This window comes from Peromyscus eremicus, chromosome 19 (genome assembly GCF_949786415.1).
Source record: "Peromyscus eremicus chromosome 19, PerEre_H2_v1, whole genome shotgun sequence".
Lineage (NCBI taxonomy): Eukaryota > Metazoa > Chordata > Mammalia > Rodentia > Cricetidae > Peromyscus > Peromyscus eremicus.
Genome location: NC_081435.1, coordinates 25,814,713 through 25,834,084, shown reverse-complemented (window position 1 = coordinate 25,834,084; position 19,372 = coordinate 25,814,713). Strand labels below are relative to the sequence as shown.

General features: G+C 47.7%; 4 protein-coding genes across 11 annotated transcripts in view; 2 read left to right on the top strand and 2 right to left on the bottom strand.

Annotated features, from left to right (window-relative positions):
* Positions 1-50: 50 nt before the first annotated feature.
* On the bottom strand, positions 51-2,570 carry Slc35a4 (solute carrier family 35 member A4). Its single transcript, XM_059246559.1, has 3 exons — positions 2,176-2,570; positions 1,016-1,114; positions 51-327 (listed from the first exon to the last, which is right to left on the bottom strand). The coding sequence occupies exons 1-3, from the start codon at positions 2,188-2,190 to the stop codon at positions 130-132; spliced, it is 312 nt and encodes a 103-aa protein (XP_059102542.1). The 5' UTR covers positions 2,191-2,570; the 3' UTR covers positions 51-129.
* Apbb3 (amyloid beta precursor protein binding family B member 3) lies at positions 2,328-9,229 on the top strand. Its single transcript, XM_059246548.1, has 12 exons — positions 2,328-2,827; positions 3,110-3,273; positions 3,359-3,435; positions 4,307-4,367; positions 4,548-4,694; positions 4,815-4,942; positions 5,328-5,442; positions 5,555-5,639; positions 6,079-6,162; positions 6,427-6,542; positions 6,682-6,873; positions 8,702-9,229. Exons 1-12 carry the CDS (start codon positions 2,779-2,781, stop codon positions 8,936-8,938), a joined length of 1,455 nt encoding a protein of 484 aa, XP_059102531.1. The 5' UTR covers positions 2,328-2,778; the 3' UTR covers positions 8,939-9,229.
* A 118-nt stretch (positions 9,230-9,347) lies between these two features.
* On the top strand, positions 9,348-13,340 carry Sra1 (steroid receptor RNA activator 1). 2 transcript variants are annotated; one of them, XM_059246550.1, is made up of 5 exons: positions 9,348-9,901; positions 10,015-10,140; positions 11,796-11,998; positions 12,630-12,738; positions 12,871-13,340. In XM_059246550.1, exons 1-5 carry the CDS (start codon positions 9,877-9,879, stop codon positions 13,101-13,103), a joined length of 696 nt encoding a protein of 231 aa, XP_059102533.1. In that variant the 5' UTR covers positions 9,348-9,876; the 3' UTR covers positions 13,104-13,340. The 2 variants fall into 2 exon arrangements, with proteins under 2 accessions (XP_059102533.1, XP_059102534.1); XM_059246551.1 differs by having other exon boundaries at positions 9,847-9,901; positions 12,630-12,635; positions 12,871-13,046.
* Positions 13,341-14,639: 1,299 nt separating this feature from the next.
* Ankhd1 (ankyrin repeat and KH domain containing 1) overlaps positions 14,640-19,372 on the bottom strand; it is a 116,785-nt gene continuing 112,052 nt past the window's right edge. For all 7 annotated transcript variants that reach the window (XM_059246539.1, XM_059246538.1, XM_059246542.1 and 4 more), the window contains 2 exons: positions 15,101-15,274; positions 14,640-14,967 (listed from right to left, as the gene is read on the bottom strand). In XM_059246539.1, the coding sequence (XP_059102522.1) occupies positions 14,964-14,967; positions 15,101-15,274 (178 nt within the window). In that variant the 3' untranslated portion in view covers positions 14,640-14,963. The remainder of the gene's footprint in view (positions 14,968-15,100; positions 15,275-19,372) is intronic.

Sequence of the window (19,372 nt, the reverse complement as noted above, 5' to 3'; positions counted from 1 at the left end):
ATGAAAGAGGCAGGAGAGGTGGGGACAGCAAATGAACAACAGCAGGGGGAGCCAGAGCGAGAGTCTGTGATAGAAAGGCCTCTCTCTACCTGCAGGCCCAACACGCTCATCCTGCCTTCCCCAGAGGGTCTAGTCAGGCCCCTTTCGTAATGACCTAATGTAGTTCTTCAGCGTCTTCTCCACGTTGGGTACAGCGTATGACTGGGCTGCATAGATGCCAGTGCAAGTGCCCACCGCAAAGCCCAATACTGCTGACGCCCTCAATTTGGCCACCACATAGCCTGCCAGGAATCCCTTGAGGAATGGGGAGGACAAGAGCGAGCCATCCTGCGGGGAAAAACACAGAAGGAAATCAGGTGTGCTCTCTTTTTAAGATGGGCTTAGAGCATTCGACCACATGCTCGTCCTCACTGCTGTCAATCGACCACATGCTCGTCCTCACTGCTGACAGCTGTGCTCTTTTCTCCAAAGATTATCTCAAAATTCTGGAGCTAGAAAAAGAATGCCAGAGTTCCAGTCACACGATACCAGAATCCTAGGTTCAGAGGGCTCTAATCAGAACGCATTCAGCCAGAATGCCAGAGAGGCTTCTGAGGAACCTGAGCCCTGCCTGTTTCTCCAGTTTCATTTACTAGCATGGTCTCTGATGACTACGAACTAACTACCTTTCTCCTGCTGCACGTTCAGATTGCTGCTTATCGCCACGGCTGTGTCTGTGCAGCACTTGCAATGCTCAGCCCCACTTCACCTATTTAACACCTACTTAGGATCTCAGCTCAAATGCTATTTTTTCCTCCCCTGTTGGTTTTGAGATAAGGTCTCTTGTGTTTAGCACTGGCTGACCTACAATCCTCTACATGGACCACTTTGGCCTTGAACTTGTGTGCACCACAATACCCAGTTCAAGTGCTCCCCCCCCCCCCCCGGGAGATTTTTCTTGAGCCCTCAATGTCCATTTGCTACAATAAAACTCTATCTGCTATTCAACATTCCCAAGAGCAACTGGGGGCCTTACCTGGCCTACACCACTGTTGACTTCATCCTCCACACGCTTCTGTAGGCGCTCCAGCTGCTTCTTGAGAAATGTCAGGTCCTTAAGCTTGGGCAGAGAATCCTAGGACAAGGGAGAGGCTGGCTCCAGCAGACTTGACCCAGTCCCATGCCCTGCTCAATTTTATCAGAGGCTAGGAACTAGGTGAGCTGTGGGAGGGACGATGGGAAGAACCAAATAAATCTCTTCCTACAAAACCTCCCTGAGATGGCAATGATAAAGGAAGACAGACACTGGAAAGCTAAGCCCCACATGGGGGCCAGGGAGGTGACAATGTGCATCAGGAACTTTTTTTTTCCTGAGACAGGGTTTCTCTGTGTAGTTTTGGTGCCTGTCCTGGAGCTCGCTCTGTAGACCAGGCTGGCCTTGAACTCACAGAGATCTGCCTGGCTCTGCCTCCTGAGTTCTGGGATTAAAGGCTTGCGCCACCGCCGCCTGGCTGCACCAGGAACTTAAATAATTCTACAGAATCACAGAGCAAGCAGAGGAACTTCTAGTTAGCTTTATGAAGGAAGTACTATTGATAGAAGTACAAGCTTGCTGAAAATGGCCATTAGTCGGCTTTCACTGCTGTGTCCCAGTATCTGACAGAGAAACTGGCAGGCTATGAATAAATCTGTGGGTGATGCTGGGCTTCTAGACCAACTGTGAATAATGGGTTGAAGCAGTTTCCGGTACAGTTCAAGGCTAACCTGATATCTGCTTAGGCCGTTTCAAACTGAATGAGACTACGTGGATATGTAGTGAATACCTGTCAGCAAGAGTGTGATTAGAAGACTCGGTCTGGTGGCACGTGAGAACGAAATCCAACGAGTGAGCGAGAAGTGCTGAATGAGGGTGGTGGTAAGGGTGGAATGGAAATGCTGTCTCTGGAGGGGAGACTTCAGGGCTAGACAACGGCCGGAATGAGGATTGATGAGAATACATTTGAACGTGTGCTCCTGAGTGGGTACCGTGTCACTTCCCAGAAGAGTAGCCCTTCGCCTAAAGCCCCCTCCTGTTGAGGCAGTTGACAGGAACCCAGGGACAAAACATGAATTACCCCCGTAGTCTCTGCTTAAATCTAAAAAGGTTAAGGAATCTGAAAACCACACCGACCAAAGCAGCCCTCGCTTTCAACTCACCTTGTCATCCGCCATCTTTCCCCCGCCGAACTTGTTGCGCACGCGCAGCCCCGCCTCCCTGTGTCAAAGGCTACTTCCATCTTTACTGAGGGCAGAGGCACTTCCGGGGCATTTCGGGCGGCGAAGGGCGGGGCCTGTGGGGGGAGGCGGGGCCTTTTCCTAGTTGCTCCAGGCTGTGCGGGCAGATACGGCCACCGGACCCCTCCCGTCTGGTCCTAGGCTGTGTACGCGCGCGGGTAAAGGTCGTGGCGTGATGATCTCATGCCCCACGCGATGATCTCATCCGCGCCCCGGTGCACATAGTGCACGTCCTCGCCCGTCTTCCGCCGTCTGAGGAACTCGCAGTTGCCTACGGGTGCGGAGTTCGTGGTGTCGGTGCGCTTCGTAGGACACACGCACCGAAACACGCGAGGACGCGGGGACCCAGACGCCGCGGCGCAGGCAGCTCAGGCCCGCCTCTGCCCTCCCCCAAGGCCGGCCCAATCCCGCCCCGTGTTTGCGCGGCGCCAGTTGGCCCGGCGGTCTCCGGCGCAGAGGCTGGGCTTTTGGGCCCCCGCAGCTCCGGAGGTCGCCCTGGGCTGAGAGCGCAGGCCGTCGGAGGCTATGTTGGGCAAGGATTATATGCTGGCCATCATTCTGGTCAACTGCGATGGTGTGCACCGAGGGTCCGGTTGGGAGGACCAAAAACTGAGGGGACATGAGGGGTGGAAGAAGGCTAAACACGGGGCACAAACACGGGGTGGGGGTGGTGGCGTCTCGGGAATGAGAACCAGGGGATAAGTGAGCCTTGATCCTTGCATGTGCCGTCTTTACGACTGGGGAGTTGAGATCTAGGTTTAGGGCTGTCTCCTGTGGGATGGAGCGAGGGTTATGACGGTATTGTTGGGAACTCACGAGAAATATGCCCCCTTGATTTAATCCCTTGTTCCTATAGATGACTTGTGGGGGGACCAAAATCTGGAGGGGGAGACAGGATTACCCCCTGGCTGGAGAAAGATTCGTGATGCTGCAGGTACTTATTATTGGCATGTACCCAGCGGTAGCACTCAGTGGCAGCGCCCAACCTGGGAACTAGGAGGTGCAGAGGACCCAGGAACGGTAGGTAGAACCAGAGGAGGGGGCCTGAGCTCATGTGTGGACCTAGCTAGGCCTGCTGCTACAGTGACTAATCTCTACTCCATAGGGGACGGAGGGGATTTGGGAACTCCGACCCCCCAAGGGGAGATCCTTCTCCAGCCTGGACAGTTCATTGAACCGGAGGTAACAGGGGTGGCCTTGGCCAAATGAAAGCCTTGGGGTTACTGTGGCACTCAAAAGAATGAAGCTGTACCCACAGTCTGCTTTTTTTTTTTTTTTTTTTTTTTTTTTTTGAGACAGGGTCTCAGGTCTCACTGTGTATGTAGTCCTACCTGGCCTGGAACTCATTATGTAGACCAGGCTGGCCTGGAACTCATACAGATGATACTGCGCCTGCCTCCACAATTTGCTTTTAAACTGTGGTTCTGGGCCGAGCGGTGGTGGAGGCAGAGCCAGGCAGATCCCTGTGAGTTCGAGACCAGCCTGGTCTACAGAGCGAGATCCAGGACAGGCACCAAAACTACACAGAGAAACCCTGTCTCGGAAAAACAAAAACTGTGATTCTGGACTCTGCCCTTTTGGGGCTGTGTTTGTGCTTGGCTTTGTCCCATGTTCTTGACTTTTGAGTATTTTGAATTTTGTCTGTTCCAAGTTCTTATCATTAGCTCTATGTTCTGTGTTCTCTGTCCTGACCCATCATGTTCTAATAGACCCTGTCCATTGGCTTCATTTTTTTGGGGGGTGGGGTGTCCCTATTCTGTGTTCTAGAATCTCTTGTTCTAGTTTGAGGCTTTTGTCCATATCTAATTCATATCCATATTTATGTCTTTTAGTTTATGCCTGTGTCTTGTGTCCTGGATTTTGTCCATTTTTAAACTCATTTTGTTAATGTACTATGTTCTGGGTCTTCCTTTTTTTTTTTTTCTGAGTTTGCATTTGTGGTGCTTTATTTTGGTTCTTGTCCCAAATTCTGTACTTGATCAAGTAGGCTAGCTTTCACCATTGCCCCTAATGTAGGAATCCTAATCCTTTTACTGGCTCCACTCTGTTCCAGTAACTCTCTAACATGGTATGGTGAAGATTCCTATGTCCGGAGCCTGGAGCCAGGAGCTAAGGTAGTGTTTGGACCTGATGGCCAGTTTAAGACATTAGGAGATGTCAAGGGAAAGGTCAGGGGTAGAATACTAATGAGTGGGGTTGATTAAGTGTCAAAAATAGGACTACCAGAGTCTATCTGTATGGATCCTGTATCATCCACTTTACATCTGGTCACTTCTTTTTCCCTATCTGGTCAGTGCTTTGCAGTCCGATCTCTGGGCTGGGTAGAGGTACCTGAGGAGGACCTGGCACCAGGAAAGAGCAGTATTGCTGTCAATAACTGTATCCAGCAGCTCGCTCAGACTCGCAACCGGAGCCAGCCCCATGACGGTGCCTGGGGTGAGGTGAGTTGTTTTATTTCCCTAGGGGTTCAGAAGGCCAATGGCTCAGCAAGGTAAGTTTTCCCTGAATTGCTTGTTTGCCATGTTAGCCATCTTCAGCTGTCAACTCTCTGTCCTTGGCAGGGCCAGAACATGTTGATGATCCTGAAGAAAGATGCCATGAGCCTGGTGAATCCCCTGGACCACAGTCTGATCCATTGTCAGCCTCTGGTTCACATCCGTGTCTGGGGTGTGGGCAGCTCCAAGGGCCGGTGAGGACTTCTGCGTTCCCCCAAGCGAGAGTTGCATCACCCTCCCCCCTTGCAGGCTGTGATCCCCACTGATGCTGAACCCTTGGACACAGATCCTCTGATGTGGACCCAGCATGGCCTTCCCTGCCTGGTTCAGTCCTGGTTGGGGTGGGTGGGCCCAGCTCAGCAGGGACAGATAGGGGAGAGTCTGAGAGGCTGGGCTGATTTTATCCTGTGCTCCCACATGCTTCTGGAACAGTGACAGGTATGTGACAACTAGGTACTCTGAGCCCTATTCCTAACTTCCCCATTCCAACTGTGCCATATCTTTAACCTAACTTTAGAAGCTTCTTACAGGCACTCAGAAGCCCCTGCCCCTAACCAGCCTTATCCCTGCCCCTGCCAGGGACTTTGCCTTTGTTGCGGGTGACAAGGACAGCTGTATGCTCAAGTGCCATGTGTTTCGCTGTGATGTGCCTGCAAAGGCCATTGCAAGTGCTCTACAGGGCCTCTGTGCACAGGTGAGGGCCAGTGGTGGGCAGGGAATATGGAGTGGGGATAGGGTGGGCTTGGCCCCTTGTCCTGACTTATCTTTCTTTCTGTGTGCCTCATGCTGGCTGCACTGTATTTTAGATCTTGTCAGAGAGAGTAGGAGTCAGTGGAGAAGCTGCTTGCTGTTCCCCAGATCCTATTTCCCCTGAAGACTTCCCGAGGCAAGGTATGGGAAAGGGCTCCCTGTATTGCAACATCAGGCTGCTTGAGTGAAAGATGGAGGTGGTAAGGGGCTGGGGTTCCTGGTTATTTAGCTTCTCCCTGGAGAGTCTAGATCCAAGATCCAAAGCAGTGAATTGAAGGTACATCTCCAGGTTTTCTTCTACTAGCAACAGCTCTAGCTTGAGACCTGGCTCATTCATTAGGGTAGAGAAGCTAGGCATGGTGAGGCATACTTGTAATCCTAGCACTTGGAAAGCAGAAATAGGACTACTGTCACAAGTTTAAGGCCAGCCTGTTCTTCATAGTAAGTTCTAGGCCAGCCAGAGCTGGTTACATAGTGAAACCTGTACATAGTAGTGTAGTCCTAAACTATACCACAGGAAGGGTGGGAAAGGGGCAATTGATTTTCTATGCTAGATTGGTGCTTGATATGTGTATTTCAGTGGAATTGCTGGATGCAGTGAGCCAGGCTGCTCAGAAGTATGAGGCACTGTACATGGGGATCCTACCAGTCAACAAAGCCATGGGTGAGGACTGGGGGCTGGATGGGCTCGGATGTGTTAGGAAAGGGAAGATGGGTCAGGTGAGATCTGTACTGTATTGAGTCTTAGAGTTCTTGCATGGCCTTATATAGTTTGAGATATACCCATGCTTCCAACTCAGAATTCCAAGCTCAGCCCCAACTATTCTTTTCCCATCTTTCTGAATCCCACGTTAATTAAAGGGTCCTAGAAACTCCCTGCAGACCCTTTTTATCCAAGCCAGACAGCATAGTAGGCATGTCTCCTCAGGTATGGATGTGCTGAATGAAGCCATTGGTGTCCTCACTGCCCGGGGGGACCAGAAAACCTGGGTCCCTGCTATGCTCAGTGTGTCTGACTCTCTGATGACTGCACATCCCATTCAGGTACCACGAGAGGTCGAAGTCTGGGGCTTTGGAGGGTGAGCAGACATGCTGAGGGGGGCGGTGTGGTCTTTCCTTGGTTCTGGAAGTATAGGGTCTGGCCATTGCTTAACTCTATAGTGATTAGGCTTTGTGTGGGCAGGCAGAGGCCAGTGCAGAGGAAGAGCCACTGTGGCAGTGCCCTGTGCGCCTTGTAACCTTTATTGGTGTTGGTCGTGATCCACATACCTTTGGCCTCATCGCTGACCTTGGTTGTCAGAGCTTCCAGTGTGCAGCCTTCTGGTGCCAGCCTCATGCTGGGGGACTCTCTGAAGCTGTGCAAGCTGCCTGTATGGTGAGTTAGGGATGGAATGGGAATGGGAGGGGGTTTTCCTGGCAGCTGCTCTGTACTATGGAGTAGGATCAAGATGGGCAGCTCCACTTAAATCACAACCCAGCGATCCCAGGGCCAGATTTGGTTCATAAGTATATCTGGCTCTTAATGCTGTTTTTGCTAAGTTTTGTGTTAGTTACCAATACTTCAAAGTCTAGGGCATTTCACATAATAATTGCTATTTCTGATTTCTTAAAGTATGGGGAATACTAATACAAGGTACACACGCACAAACACTCATGGGCATACTTACATAACACCTTTCAGCATGTGGGTGAAGTTGTGCTATACAGAGTGGGCACTATTTGACTGATTCATCATACTTCTTGGTGTATGTGGGCATTTGAATGTAGGATGCTTAAGCTACATTAATTCAGTTCACTTATTCATTCAGCAAATGGGTATCTACTATAATTAATCCTGAGAATTCATTGACATAGAAGGCACACACAGCCCTTGCCATCACAGAACAGAGCAGAAACACATTAGAAACAAATTACACAGCACATGATGGTGGAGATGCTTCCTTAAAAGGCAGAAAGGCCACCTGAGGGGGAAAGAAAAGGTTCCCAAAGAAGTGTGCCAGGTGAAGAGACATAGGGCAGGTATACTAGAGAACCTCAGGAGTAGACAGGAGAGAAGTGTGTGTGTTAGAGACCTGAAAGAACATGGTGTGCATGGTCTGCAAGAGGATGTAATGATAGATGGGGACAGAAAGAACGACAGAAACAGGTCATGAGAACCTTATAGATTAGCCTGGGGGCACTGAGGACCTTTGAAGGATTTTAAGCAGGACAGTAAAGTGAGATCTGTAGATTTTACCTACTTAAGCTACAGAGCAGGTAAACAAGAGGAGGTAGGAAGGCTTAGTAATTAGTATCTGCTCTGAGTAATTTAAATACGAGTTTGAATTGGCAGTTATTTTGGGAATGAGTTTGGTTTATAGACTTTCTCTTCACTAGAGAATCTGTTTTGCCAGATATTGTTACAGAACAGTGAGAGATGGAGGAGAGTCTCTTCTGGTAGGTATAGTTAAGAGTGCAAGCTTTGGCCAGGTAGTGGTGGCATACACCTTTAATACCAGCACTTGGGAGGCAGAGGCAGGCGGATCTTTGAGTTTTCCAGGCCAGCCTGGTCTACAGAGTGAGTTCCAGGACAGCCAAGCCTGCACAGAGAAACTATGTCTCGAAAAACCAAAAAACAAAGTGCAAGCTTTGTAGCTGGACAGACTTACAACTGAATGCCACAACTAACATTTTCTATTTGTGAGACTTAGTGGTTCTCAATCTTTCTAATGCAGGGATCCTTTAATACAGTTCCTCATGTTGTAGTGATCTCCCACCATAAAGTGATTTCGTTGATACTTTGTAACTGTAATTTTGCTACTGTAATATAAATGTGATTATTTAAAATGTAAATAAATAAAATCTGGTATGTAGGATGTCCGATATGTGACCCCCCCCCACAGGCTGAGAACCACTGCCTCAGGCAGATCATTTATCTCTGAACCTTGGTATCTTCATTTGCAAGATGAGTACAGCAATCCCTCACAACTAACTAGGTTAAATTATAATATAAAGCACCTGACACAGTGTCTCGCTTTCCTTAAGTACACAGTAAATGTCATGTTTTATGTTTTGTTGTTGAGCTACCTGGGAATGCTATAGGGACCACAGACATGACTATAGACATTGTATCAGACAGAATTCTCAGCCAGTTACCTGCCTTAGAGAAGCTTTCAGTTGTCCAAGGACAGAAAGCTGGATACTCACACTCCCCTTCTTCCTAGGTTCAGTACCAGAAGTGTCTGGTGGCCTCAGCAGCTCGGGGTAAGGCCTGGGGTGCCCAGGCCCGTGCTCGCCTTCGGCTCAAGCGGACCAGCTCCATGGACTCCCCTGGTGGCCCCCTGCCTCCCCCACTATTCAAAGGAGGGGTTGGGGGGGCTGGAGCGGCTCCTCGAAAGAGGGGCGTCTTCTCATTTCTTGATGCCTTCAGGCTAAAACCTTCTCTTCTCCATATGTCCTAAATTGATCTTAAGAGGGCTGGGGAAGGAGGCTCTATATTCCTCCAGTCTCCAGGGTTCTGTAGACTCTTACCTTCCTACCCATCCCTGAACCTTGCCTCCTCTGTATTTATTACCAAGTTCCGTTGTTTATATTGGATGACTGAGAGGCCCTGCACTATAACTTAGGCCCCTGGCGCCCTTTTCCTTGGGTCCTTTTGTTCCTTGCCCCTGTCCGACCCTGGACAATTGGCTCTACCTCAGCAACTTTATAGCAGAATCAGTGCAAATAAAAGTCCCTCGGTGACCTCACAAGTTGTGAGTATATTAGACATGGGATAATGTTGGGGGCCATCAGCCTGTGTGAGGTGGGTACATATGCTTGGTGTTGCTGACTGCCTTTAGTCACAACGAGGGCATGGTTCCGTTTCATGCAGCAAACACTTTACAGATTTTTTCTGTGTCAGATACTGAAGTAGCATATTTGTTAGGATTCTTCCTGAGACTTTCAGGGGAGAAACGACCAAATCAGAGAAGCAGAAGATACCAGGAACTACCAGAGGGTTGTGGGAGCTCAGATGAGACTTGTCCAAGGCATTTCAGAAGACTTCTCAAGAGTTGATTTATTTGAGTGCTGAAGAAGCTCTTGTTAGTACGCCTAGAGCAAATGTAAAAATTGTGCAGGGCAGTCCGCTGATACGCGAACTTCCAGAGGTTGATGTGATAGGTCCAGCGGGTACTTAAGGTGTTTGAATTTGCTCCTGAGAGCAAACTAGGAGCCATTAGAAAAACCTACCTGTTTGGTGCCGCGTGACAAGGCCTCCAGATCACTAGCCAGTTGTCCTTTAAGGAATTGGTGCCCAGCTCTCTAGGCCGCTCCTCCTATACCGACGGGCGGCTGAAGTGAGTGAGCTACCGCCCCGGAAGTGACGCGCTGCCCCGCTGGCGGTGCGGAAGTGGAGATGGCGGAGCTTTACGTGAAGCCGGGTGAGCGGGCTGGGGGGTACTCGGTGCGAACTCTTCCGACTCCCCCTGACCCCAGAGTAGCCTCCACGGGGTTCCTGGTTGGTCTCGTTTCACACACTTCCTTGCCTTCGCAGGCAATAAGGAACGCGGCTGGAACGACCCTCCGCAGTTCTCTTACGGGCTGCAGACTCAGACTGGTGGACCCAGACGCACGCCCCTTACTAAGAGGGTCGCAGCCCCGCAGGATGGATCCCCTAGAGGTGCGTAAGGGCCATGGGCGGAATCCTGTACAGAAAGTTGGTGTCTGGGATAAACCTGTCCCATCGGCCTGTTTTCTTCTTCCAAGGACTCGATTAGGAGAGGGGTTGGGATCCAGTAAGAGGCTCAGCGCAGGCGCTTTCCGAGCCCATTCTTTCTGCAGTCCTGGCCAGTAAATGGTATTATTAGACTAAGGACTACGCTCATTCAGACTGTTTTCAAATGTTTCTGTCTGGATCTCTTCCCAGGATCCTATGGTCTTTGTGTTATAAGCATCTCAGCCTTTGTGGTACTTACTCATTTGTTTAATTGGTATCTACTGAGCACTTGTCTAGCAAGAGCCAGGAATGGTTTGAGTGCAACACAGGAGTGAAATGCAGTGAACAAGCTAAAATGTCTTGGTAGGGACTCTGAAGAGAAAACAGGGGGAAGCAATACTTTCCAGGTAACTAAGGTGTCGGGGTTGTTATTTAAGCAAACACGGAATGACTAAAAGGCACTAAAAGATGAAAAAACATTTCAAGCAAAAGAAACAGGTAAGTGCTAACTCTGAGATGAGAATAACTTTGCCTGGTTCAGAGTACTCCAAAAAAGATGTTTTGTTTTGCTTTTTGATGGAGAGTTGGAAGACAGTTTTTGAGGTGGTGGGATGCAGTATTTGATTTGATGTAATGGGCTTGAACATCATCCCCAAAGGAGAGGGTGTGGATTTTCAGACCTTGTTTAAAAAAAAAACAAATAAACTAGAAAGTAAAGGGATTTTGGTAGCAAATAATACAGCCCATTTGTACATTCATGGGATGATAGAGCAAAGGCCAAGAAGTGAACCTAAGGGAGAAAAGAAATAATCATAAGAGGGAGGCCTAAAGAAGACTGGGCTGCAAAATAGGATTGGAGAGATGCCCTTTAATAGGAACAAGAACCTTCTGAGGAAGGAAGGTAGCTACAACGGGTGACAGGTAGATTAAAAGTTCCAGTGAAGACTTCCTGAGCCGGGCATGGTGGTGTATGCCTATGGTGTCAGTATTCAGGAAGCCGAGGTAGGAAGAGTGTCACAAGTTTGAGGCCAGCCTGGGCTAGAGTGAAACTGTCTAAAACAACAGCAGCAAAAAATCCCATTTGATGACTACCAGTGAAATAAGAGGCATGGCTAGAAACGGGAAAGGAAGTTTAGAACTATGAAAATGGTTATTTTATTTTTTTGGTTTTTCGAAACAAGGTTTCTTTGTGTATCTTTGCGACTTTCCTGGAACTCACTCTATAGACCAGGCTGGCCTCAAACTCCCAGAGATCCGCCTGGCTCTGCCTCCCGAGTGCTGGGGAAAATGTTTATTTTTGAAGAGTGGAGAAATGCAGTTTTCTGTACCCTTTAAATTCTGTCCATGAAAAGTGTTAAATTGTAATGGGGGACTGGAGAAATGTCTCAGTGGCTAAGAGTACATGCTGTTCTTCTAGAGGACTTGAGTTTGGTTCCTAACATGCTTTGGTTTAAACAATAAAAAAGGGCAATAGGAGGTAAGAGTTGAGCTAGAGTTGAGGAGCTCTGATCAGATTTTGTAGTCGATTGGATATTGTGGACAAAGTAAAGAGAATTGGGAATAAAATGATCATTGGAGGGTACTAAGCCTTGTTGTTTGATCCAGTTTGAACATTTCAGCCCCAACTTCAGAAACTTCTGGACCTCCTCCAGTGGGTCATCCACCTCCTTCAAGTAAGGCTTCCAGGCCTCCACCTATGGGGACTTGTCCTGCTACTGGTGTGGAACCCCCAAGTTCCCCAGTCACCGAGTCTGAGGCTCTGATGGAAGATGTACTGAGACCTCTGGAACAGGCATTGGAGGACTGCCGTGGCCACACAAAGGTACGCCCTGGCACTTCAAGGGGTGGAAAGGACTTCTATCCAATCAAATACGGTTCTTACAGACAGAGCTTCTGATGGGCCCTTAAGGAATCTCCTAAAGTCTTTCCAGGAAAATAGATACCGATGTCAGAGGGATTCTCAGGACTTTTGAAGGACCAGCCCATAATAGAGGCTTTGTGGGAATGAGTTGTATTTAACTCCTATTAGTGAATTATAAGCTTATTTATTTTTGTAACTTGAGGCCATTCAGAGTATACTCTGTTGTTTCTGTGCTCAGTCTGGAAGAGATAGACAAGCTTTGTATGAGGGTTCTTCGGTTCTCTGGAGACAAAGGATTGAAGAAAGGGGATGGAGCATGGCAGTCCCACCTTTGGCCATGTTTTCCTTATTTGAACAGTAACATTAAGATGGGTCTCTGAGGGGACGAGGAGGCACTGAAAATTTAAAATTCTCATCACGTGTGTCTTTTGTCTTTGGAGGAGATCCATAGGTTTCATCATATCGGTAGTGGGGGGCGGGAAACCTCTAACCTTTGGGTAAAGGAATATGAACTCTAATGACCATGAGTCAAACTCGTGAGCCAGACAAAGCACATACTGGCAACACTGAGTTGGACGGGTTTCTGTCTCAGAAGCAGGTATATGATGACATCAGCCGACGTTTGGCACTGCTTCAGGAACAGTGGGCTGGAGGAAAGTTGTCAATACCTGTAAAGAAGAGGATGGTGCTACTAGTGCAAGGTATGAGTGGGGCCCTTTATCCTGCTATGGATGGCCGAACTGACAGGTGAAGAGGTTTTTACTGATTAGGGGGAGGAGTGGAAGACATGACTTTTACTGCCATCTGCTTGCTCAAGCCCTGTCTCTCCTCAGAACTTTTACACCACCAGTGGGATGCAGCAGATGACATTCACCGCTCACTCATGGTTGACCATGTGACTGAGGTCAGTCAGTGGATGGTGGGAGTTAAAAGATTAATTGCAGAAAAGAAGAGTCTGTCTTCAGAAGAGGCCGAACAAGAGAAATCTACAGTGGCACCTGAGAACCAGTACCAGGCTTCCAACAGTCTTCCTAATCTTGGGGGCTCCCCAGACTCACTCAAATGATCTTCTGTGCCATGGTGTGGAAGGCCTCTTCTCACTTGGCTCCCATTACCACCAGGGAGACTATCGGTCCTGTTGGGCCTGACCAAAGACCTACCTGGGCCACTGCAAGATCACTTGTTACTCATAATATGTACATTTCAATAAACATCTCAATGGTGGGAAGCAGGTGGGAAAGGTGAGCCATTCTGATGCCAGACTGGTTCTTCTGGTGTCGGCTTCCCTGCTCCATGAATACCATTCTTTGTTCCATTCATCAGGAAGGGCCTTGATGGGCATAGCCATATTGCTACCTGCTTTTCTCAAAATTAGACTGAAAAGCACATTCTTTGTAATGTGGTACAGTGTTGTTGGCTAATTTCATTTGAGCCAGAGAATAGATTCAAACAGCTGGAAATTGTCCTGTCAGAAGAGACCATTCCTTTTGCTGTATTTTTTTTTTTTTTTTTTGGGGGGGTGCATTATTAGAATCAGTGATTAGGGTCTGCTGTTTATACTGAAGGAGAAAAAGACCAGATTTCTCCACTTCTTTTGCGTGTAGTAAGCACACACCTTAGTTCCTAACATGGAGGCAGAAAGAGGAGTTCAAAGTTACCCTGTACTCCAGTGGGTTTGAGGCCACTTTTAGCTATGTTGAGATTCTGTTTCAACAACAAAGATCCGATTACTGACATTTGAGGGCAAGATCATCTGATTTACCAAGCAAGGTGTTGCCTCATTTTGGATTTCAGTGTAGGTTCCAGTCTTTTTGTTTTTTGAGACAGGGTTTCTCTGTGTAGCCCTGACTGTCCTGGAACTTGCTATATAAATCAGGCTGGCCTTGAACTCAGCTAGCTGCCTGCCTCTGCCTCTCAAGTGCTGGGATTAAAGGCGTGCACCACCACCGCTGGGCTAGTCTTTCTTTTTTCAGAAAGATTTATTTATGTATAAGAGTGCTCTGTTGCATGTATGCCTGTACACCAGAAGAGAGCATCAAATCCCATTATAGAAGGTTGTGAGGCACTTGATTACTGGGACTTGAACTCCAGACCTCTGGAAGAGCAACTAGTGCTCTTAACTGCTGGACCACCTCTCCAGCACCCTCTCCCCAAATCTTTTCTAGCCCCTTTTAAAAAAAGAAATAGCTGGGGCTGGAAATATACTGGTGGTTATGCTGAGAAGAAAGGCACAAGGTTTCCAGGATTGAACTGGGGATTGGTACTTAAAGGTAGGAAGCAGAAAAGGCAGGGGAGAAGCTGGGGATGGCTGTTAGCTGAAGCAGCATCTCTTCCATGAGTCCACTGTACAAATGGATAGGGGTGGGGCCTCGCTTCCAGGAAAGACAGCAACAGCCAGCCCTTGGCAAGGCTCAGGCTGTTGCTGTTTGTAGCCTGGCAACTCCAGCAGCCTTTTCTCATAGCCTGCCTCCAGCCCTAATTGCTGCAGGAAGTGGGTCAGTGGGAGCTGGGAACAGACTTGGGGCCTCTTACTCAGGGCTGCTGGGTCCCTCAACTGTATAGCTGAGAGTTGAGCACTGAGGAGAACACTGGAGCCAAAGCATTGAGTTGAATTTTTACTAAGCAGCCAGAAGGTGACATACTCTGTTCCCCAGTGCCAACCCTGAGGGGAGGGCCAGGGTTTGGGAGGAATATGTATAGACCAGAGAAATCTAAGGGCTTGGCAAGTGCCCACTGCTATCCCTGGTCCAGCTGCCTCAGAACTAAAGGAAGCCCAGAACCAACAAGTCACTCTTCCAGATTAGATGAGGCCAGCTGGCCCTTGGATACCCTAGAAGAGGTGGTAGCAACAGTGGCATAAGGGATCCTTCTGTAACTCCACACAGGTCAACTTGCATTGGATCACATGTCCATTTCAAATTGTTCGTCATCTGGGGAGAGAAGTCAAGAGAGCAGTTACTCTTCCTAACTTTTTGTAAGCCCAGTTAGTACAGGAACCCCTCTTGGAATTGAACCCCAACTCTACTTCACAGATGCATTTAGTTGCTAGTCTCACTTTCTTACCGGTTATCTCTTCCTCTGTCTGCTTCTGTTCCTTCAGCAACTCCAGCTTGGAGGGTGGGACTGCTGGGGGAGTTGTGACCCCGGGAATCTGAGGGAGGCAGCAGGGAGGCGTCCGGGCAATGGGTGAGTTCTTGCACTCCAGCAGGAACTTTCGGTCGTAGATGATCCTGGTGCCTGTGAAGGAGTAAGGGCTGAAGTTAAGAACCAGGAACTTGAACACATTACTGCGCAGCTAGGATTCAACTGTCAAGTCACACCACAAAAGTCATGCCCAAACAAGTTTAGTCTAAGCAACATTAAGGCAAGTTGGACATTCTAGCTAATCTAAATAGGTGCTTCAGGCTAGGATAGTGGTAGTTAGTCTTGAGAAGGTACATCACACTTTAAACTCACGTACTTTAGGCTGTTACTCTACAGTTCAGTTCTTGTTGCTTTGGTATAGTGGGGCCTAACTGCCCAACCTCTCACCAAAAAGCTCAGTAACCTTTAAGAATTTCACCCAGTGCAGCCTCCTGGGCTCTAACACCTTGCAAGGAAGAGTTGTGTTTCTTGGAAAACACTCCCACCCCCAAGTCCTTTAGGGCTAGCCTCACCCTTGGGAACATGGCCAGCAGTGTCCTCAAAGAGCCCTGCCCTATTCTTGCTGTTCCCCTCTGATTCCACATGGCAGAAACCTGTCTGCCAGCCCAGCAGCTCACAACCCAGTGCTGCAACTACCACATAACACTTGCTTTCTGCTGTGGCCACCTTCTAAAGCAGCAGTTCTCTGGGGTTGGCTAAGACCATCAGAAAACACAGATGTTTACATTACGATTCATAACAGTAGCAAAATTACAGTTAGGAAGAAGCAATGGAAAGAATTTTATGGTTGGGGATCACCACAACATGGAACTATTTAAAAGGTCTCAGCATTAGGAAGTCAATTGGGACTTAAAACTATTCCTTAGCACCACTGACTTTGGTGCAGCATAGGCACGAGGCACAGTAAATTACTGCCCAGAATCACCAGGAAGCCAGTTGTAAAGCACTGTTGCACTGCTCTGAGTTTTTCTGTAAAAGTTTCAAATGTCTCTCTGAACGCTGTAACTTGAAGAGAAGCCCGCAGAAGCAATTCCAAGGTCCGCCCCACCCCACCCCCACACTGCCCTGCCCGCTGACCTCCGGGGGTAGTGGCATAGAGTGTGCCCCCCGGCGTGGTGCTGTAGCCGTCTGAGAGCCGGTCTCGCGTCCTTGGAATAGGGCAACTCGTAGACGTGGACATAGCGAGCAGCGGGAGGGCAACAATGAGTGCCTTGAAAGCCGGGAATGCCCAGAAAACAGGTCGGAGGTGTAGGCAGTCTCAGTTGACCACGTGTGGCAGCAGGCAACAACACTAGGATACGTCACACCCGGGGTGGGCCATTGGCCAGTCACTCAACCCGAGGGTTCCGCCCACCGGCTCAGGAACTCTCAGGATCTGCTCTGACTTGAGGGATGTTGAGTTTATTTGCTAGTTACTCCTGGATGTTGGGAGGCATGGCTGTACCCATTTCTTTCAACGGTTTCAGGCAGTAATGCACTTATTAACCATGTTCTATGATGATAATATGCCCACAGATCTTGTAAGAGGAGAAGATAGGATCCCACCTGAGTGACTAGGGTTTGGGTCCTTCAGCCCAGCTTTATAGTGCCTCTGGTAGCAAATTGCTGTACTTGGTCAAAGTGCCTTGATGGCCTGCCCTTTGAGCATAGCAGGAAGTCAGAAGCTTTTTGAAGGTGACACCAGGTCTACTCAAAGTTCAGTAAATTAGGGATGGGGGCAGGGAAGGCTGTAGTCAAGACATCCAAAGCCCAGAGGCCAGCTCTTTGATAGACAGAGCTAACTAGGGACTTGGGAGGAGGGCTTAGCCTGTTAGCTCTCTGGAAAGGAACATCAAAGACAGGCTTGCCTTAGAGAGTGGACTTTATTTTTTTAATTATTATTATTTTTTTTGACAGGATCACACTGTGTAGTCCTAGCTGGCCTGAACTTGGTATGTAGACCAGGCTGGCTTTCAATTCAGATCTACCTGCCTCTACCTCTGAGTAGTGCTTAAAGGCATGCACCACCAAGACTGGCTGAGCTTGATATGACAGACAATTCCTGTTAATGCAGAAACTGCAGGTTTTCAGAATCGCATTCCAGGTAGCAGGTGCACATATATTTTATTCTTCCCCAAAAGGTATTGGAGTCTCTTACCAAGTGGTGCATATCTAAGCAAACTGTGGATAATTGTCTGACAATTTCACTTTTAAGCAAACTGAGAAAATAACCTGATGGTTAAGAGTTGGGGCATGGAGTAGAGAGGATGTGGATACTGAAGATGAGTCCATTGGGCAGTGGCAATGGAGACAGAAAAATGGACTCAGATACACAAAAGGACAAAGTAGGGGCCAGTGAGATGGCTCAGCAGATTAAGCACTTGCTGTCAAGCCTGATGGTCTAAGTTCTATCTCTGGGACCTTATGAAGTAGAAGGAAAGAACCAATTCCTGCAAGCAGCCCTCTAACAAAGGCACAGTGACATGCGCATGCACGCCCTCTCCCCCAGTAAATGTAATAAAAATTTAAAGGTGGAAGATGAAGTGATATAATCAAGGGCAGGCTGAAGAAAATGGAGATAAGCTAGGGTAACTCCCAATCTCCTGGTCTGAGAATCTTGGTAGCTAGAACTGTAAAAGGGAAAACAAAAAGGAGCATATCTTGTATTAAGGAATGAATACTGTGTGCAGAGTAACAAGATAGAGCACTATAAGGAGCTATAATCAGAAGTTCAAGGGGAAAACTGCTACTTATTCAGATATGAATGAAATGAAATACAAGAGTATGGGATGTATCATCCGAGAAGATGCAGTGCAAGAAGAGGTCTGGCACACTAATATTTAATTAAGAAAGTGATTCACCACAGAGACTAAGAAAAAAAAGAAATAGAACTAAAGAGGCTGGCTGTATGTGGTGGCACATTCTTTAGTCCCAGCACTGGAAAGGCAGAAGCAGGCAGATCCCTAAATTTGAGGCCACCCTGGTCTATACAGTGAGACAACACAAAAATTATAGGGGCTGAAGAAGTAGCCCAGCTAGTACAGCGCTTGTGTAGCATGCCTGCGGTTCTAGGTTTGATCCCCAGCACTGCCAAAATGAAAATAAAACCCAAACAATTCTAGAGCTTTTCAAGAAAGGTGCATGTGAAGTGATGTCTTCCTTCTTTGAATCTCTACTATAAAATAGCAGCCAGTATTATTACTATTGCTTTTCTTAGGTAACTCTATAACATACTATGGACTGACTGGCAGGGCTAGGAAACTAGAAAGAAAACCAGACTCCACACCTACACCCACATAACCGCACAACCTGATAAAGCATCAGAAGTTTAGGTCACACTAATTACAATTTGATACAGAAACAAAAAACAATCAACCAAAAAACAAAACAAAACAAAACAAAAAAACTATGCCTAGGATTAACTACCAGAGATACAATTAAACCTACAAGGCAAATACCAGACCTCTATCTACCACTTAAGCAAATAGCTTTGAATTCCCAGTAGTACCACCAAAATAAAGCAAAACAAGCTGGGTTTGGTGGTACACACCTATACTCCCAGCACTGGGGAGGCAGAGGCAGGTGGATCTCCTATATAAGTGAAAAGTATTCACAGACAGGTTTGAAATTAGCTAATGTGTTCATGATCTTGTCCTCTAATTTAGGTTTTGAAGCGCAGGCTCATGTCCACTATTATTTTGATATGGAGGACTTCTTATGTTGTTCAGATTAGTATTGAGCTCCTAGGCTCAAGTGATCCTTCTACCTCAGAAGGAACTTTCAGGCACCGGCCACTATGCCTGGCTTTATGACCTTTATTGGATGTGGTATTAACACACTTAAAATTTTGATACTTAAAAACTACCTTTCACATTCATTTCCTAAAGTAGAGAGTGAAGGTGAAAGACCTAGCCTGTGGTCAATTGCCAAATCACTGAGAGTAAATAGAAAATGCAATGTCATCACAGCCCTCACGTCAGGACAGGGCCATCTAGGAAGATATGAACAGCTGTATTGTTTGGTAGAAGTACTTCTTGCTAGTCACAGAACAAGATGTTCAGAAGCTGTTTTCCTACAGGTCTGTTTGCCTCTTCTGGGTTTATAATGCGGTCCAAAGGTCTTCAACACTAGGAAAGAACCATGTATAAAAAAGTCCTATCCTTGGGCCTTTTGTTGGGGAGATTTAGGTAGTATTGAGATAAGCTTTTTCAT

What these genes read in the sequence shown, in the direction of transcription:
- Apbb3 (XM_059246548.1), top strand. Translation starts at nt 2,779, where the DNA reads ATGTTGGGCAAGGATTATATGCTGGCCATCATTCTGGTCAACTGCGAT. An exon ending in GTGGGCAGCTCCAAGGGCCG is followed by an intron (nt 4,943 to 5,327) that starts GTGAGGACTTCT and finishes TGCCCCTGCCAG; the next exon opens with GGACTTTGCCTTTGTTGCGG. An exon ending in CTGTGCAAGCTGCCTGTATG is followed by an intron (nt 6,874 to 8,701) that starts GTGAGTTAGGGA and finishes CCTTCTTCCTAG; the next exon opens with GTTCAGTACCAGAAGTGTCT.
- Sra1 (XM_059246550.1), top strand. Translation starts at nt 9,877, where the DNA reads ATGGCGGAGCTTTACGTGAAGCCGG. An exon ending in GCAGGATGGATCCCCTAGAG is followed by an intron (nt 10,141 to 11,795) that starts GTGCGTAAGGGC and finishes TGAACATTTCAG; the next exon opens with CCCCAACTTCAGAAACTTCT. An exon ending in ACTGCCGTGGCCACACAAAG is followed by an intron (nt 11,999 to 12,629) that starts GTACGCCCTGGC and finishes TTTCTGTCTCAG; the next exon opens with AAGCAGGTATATGATGACAT.
- Slc35a4 (XM_059246559.1), bottom strand. An exon ending in TCAACAGTGGTGTAGGCCAG is followed by an intron (nt 328 to 1,015) that starts GTAAGGCCCCCA and finishes TTTTCCCCGCAG; the next exon opens with GATGGCTCGCTCTTGTCCTC.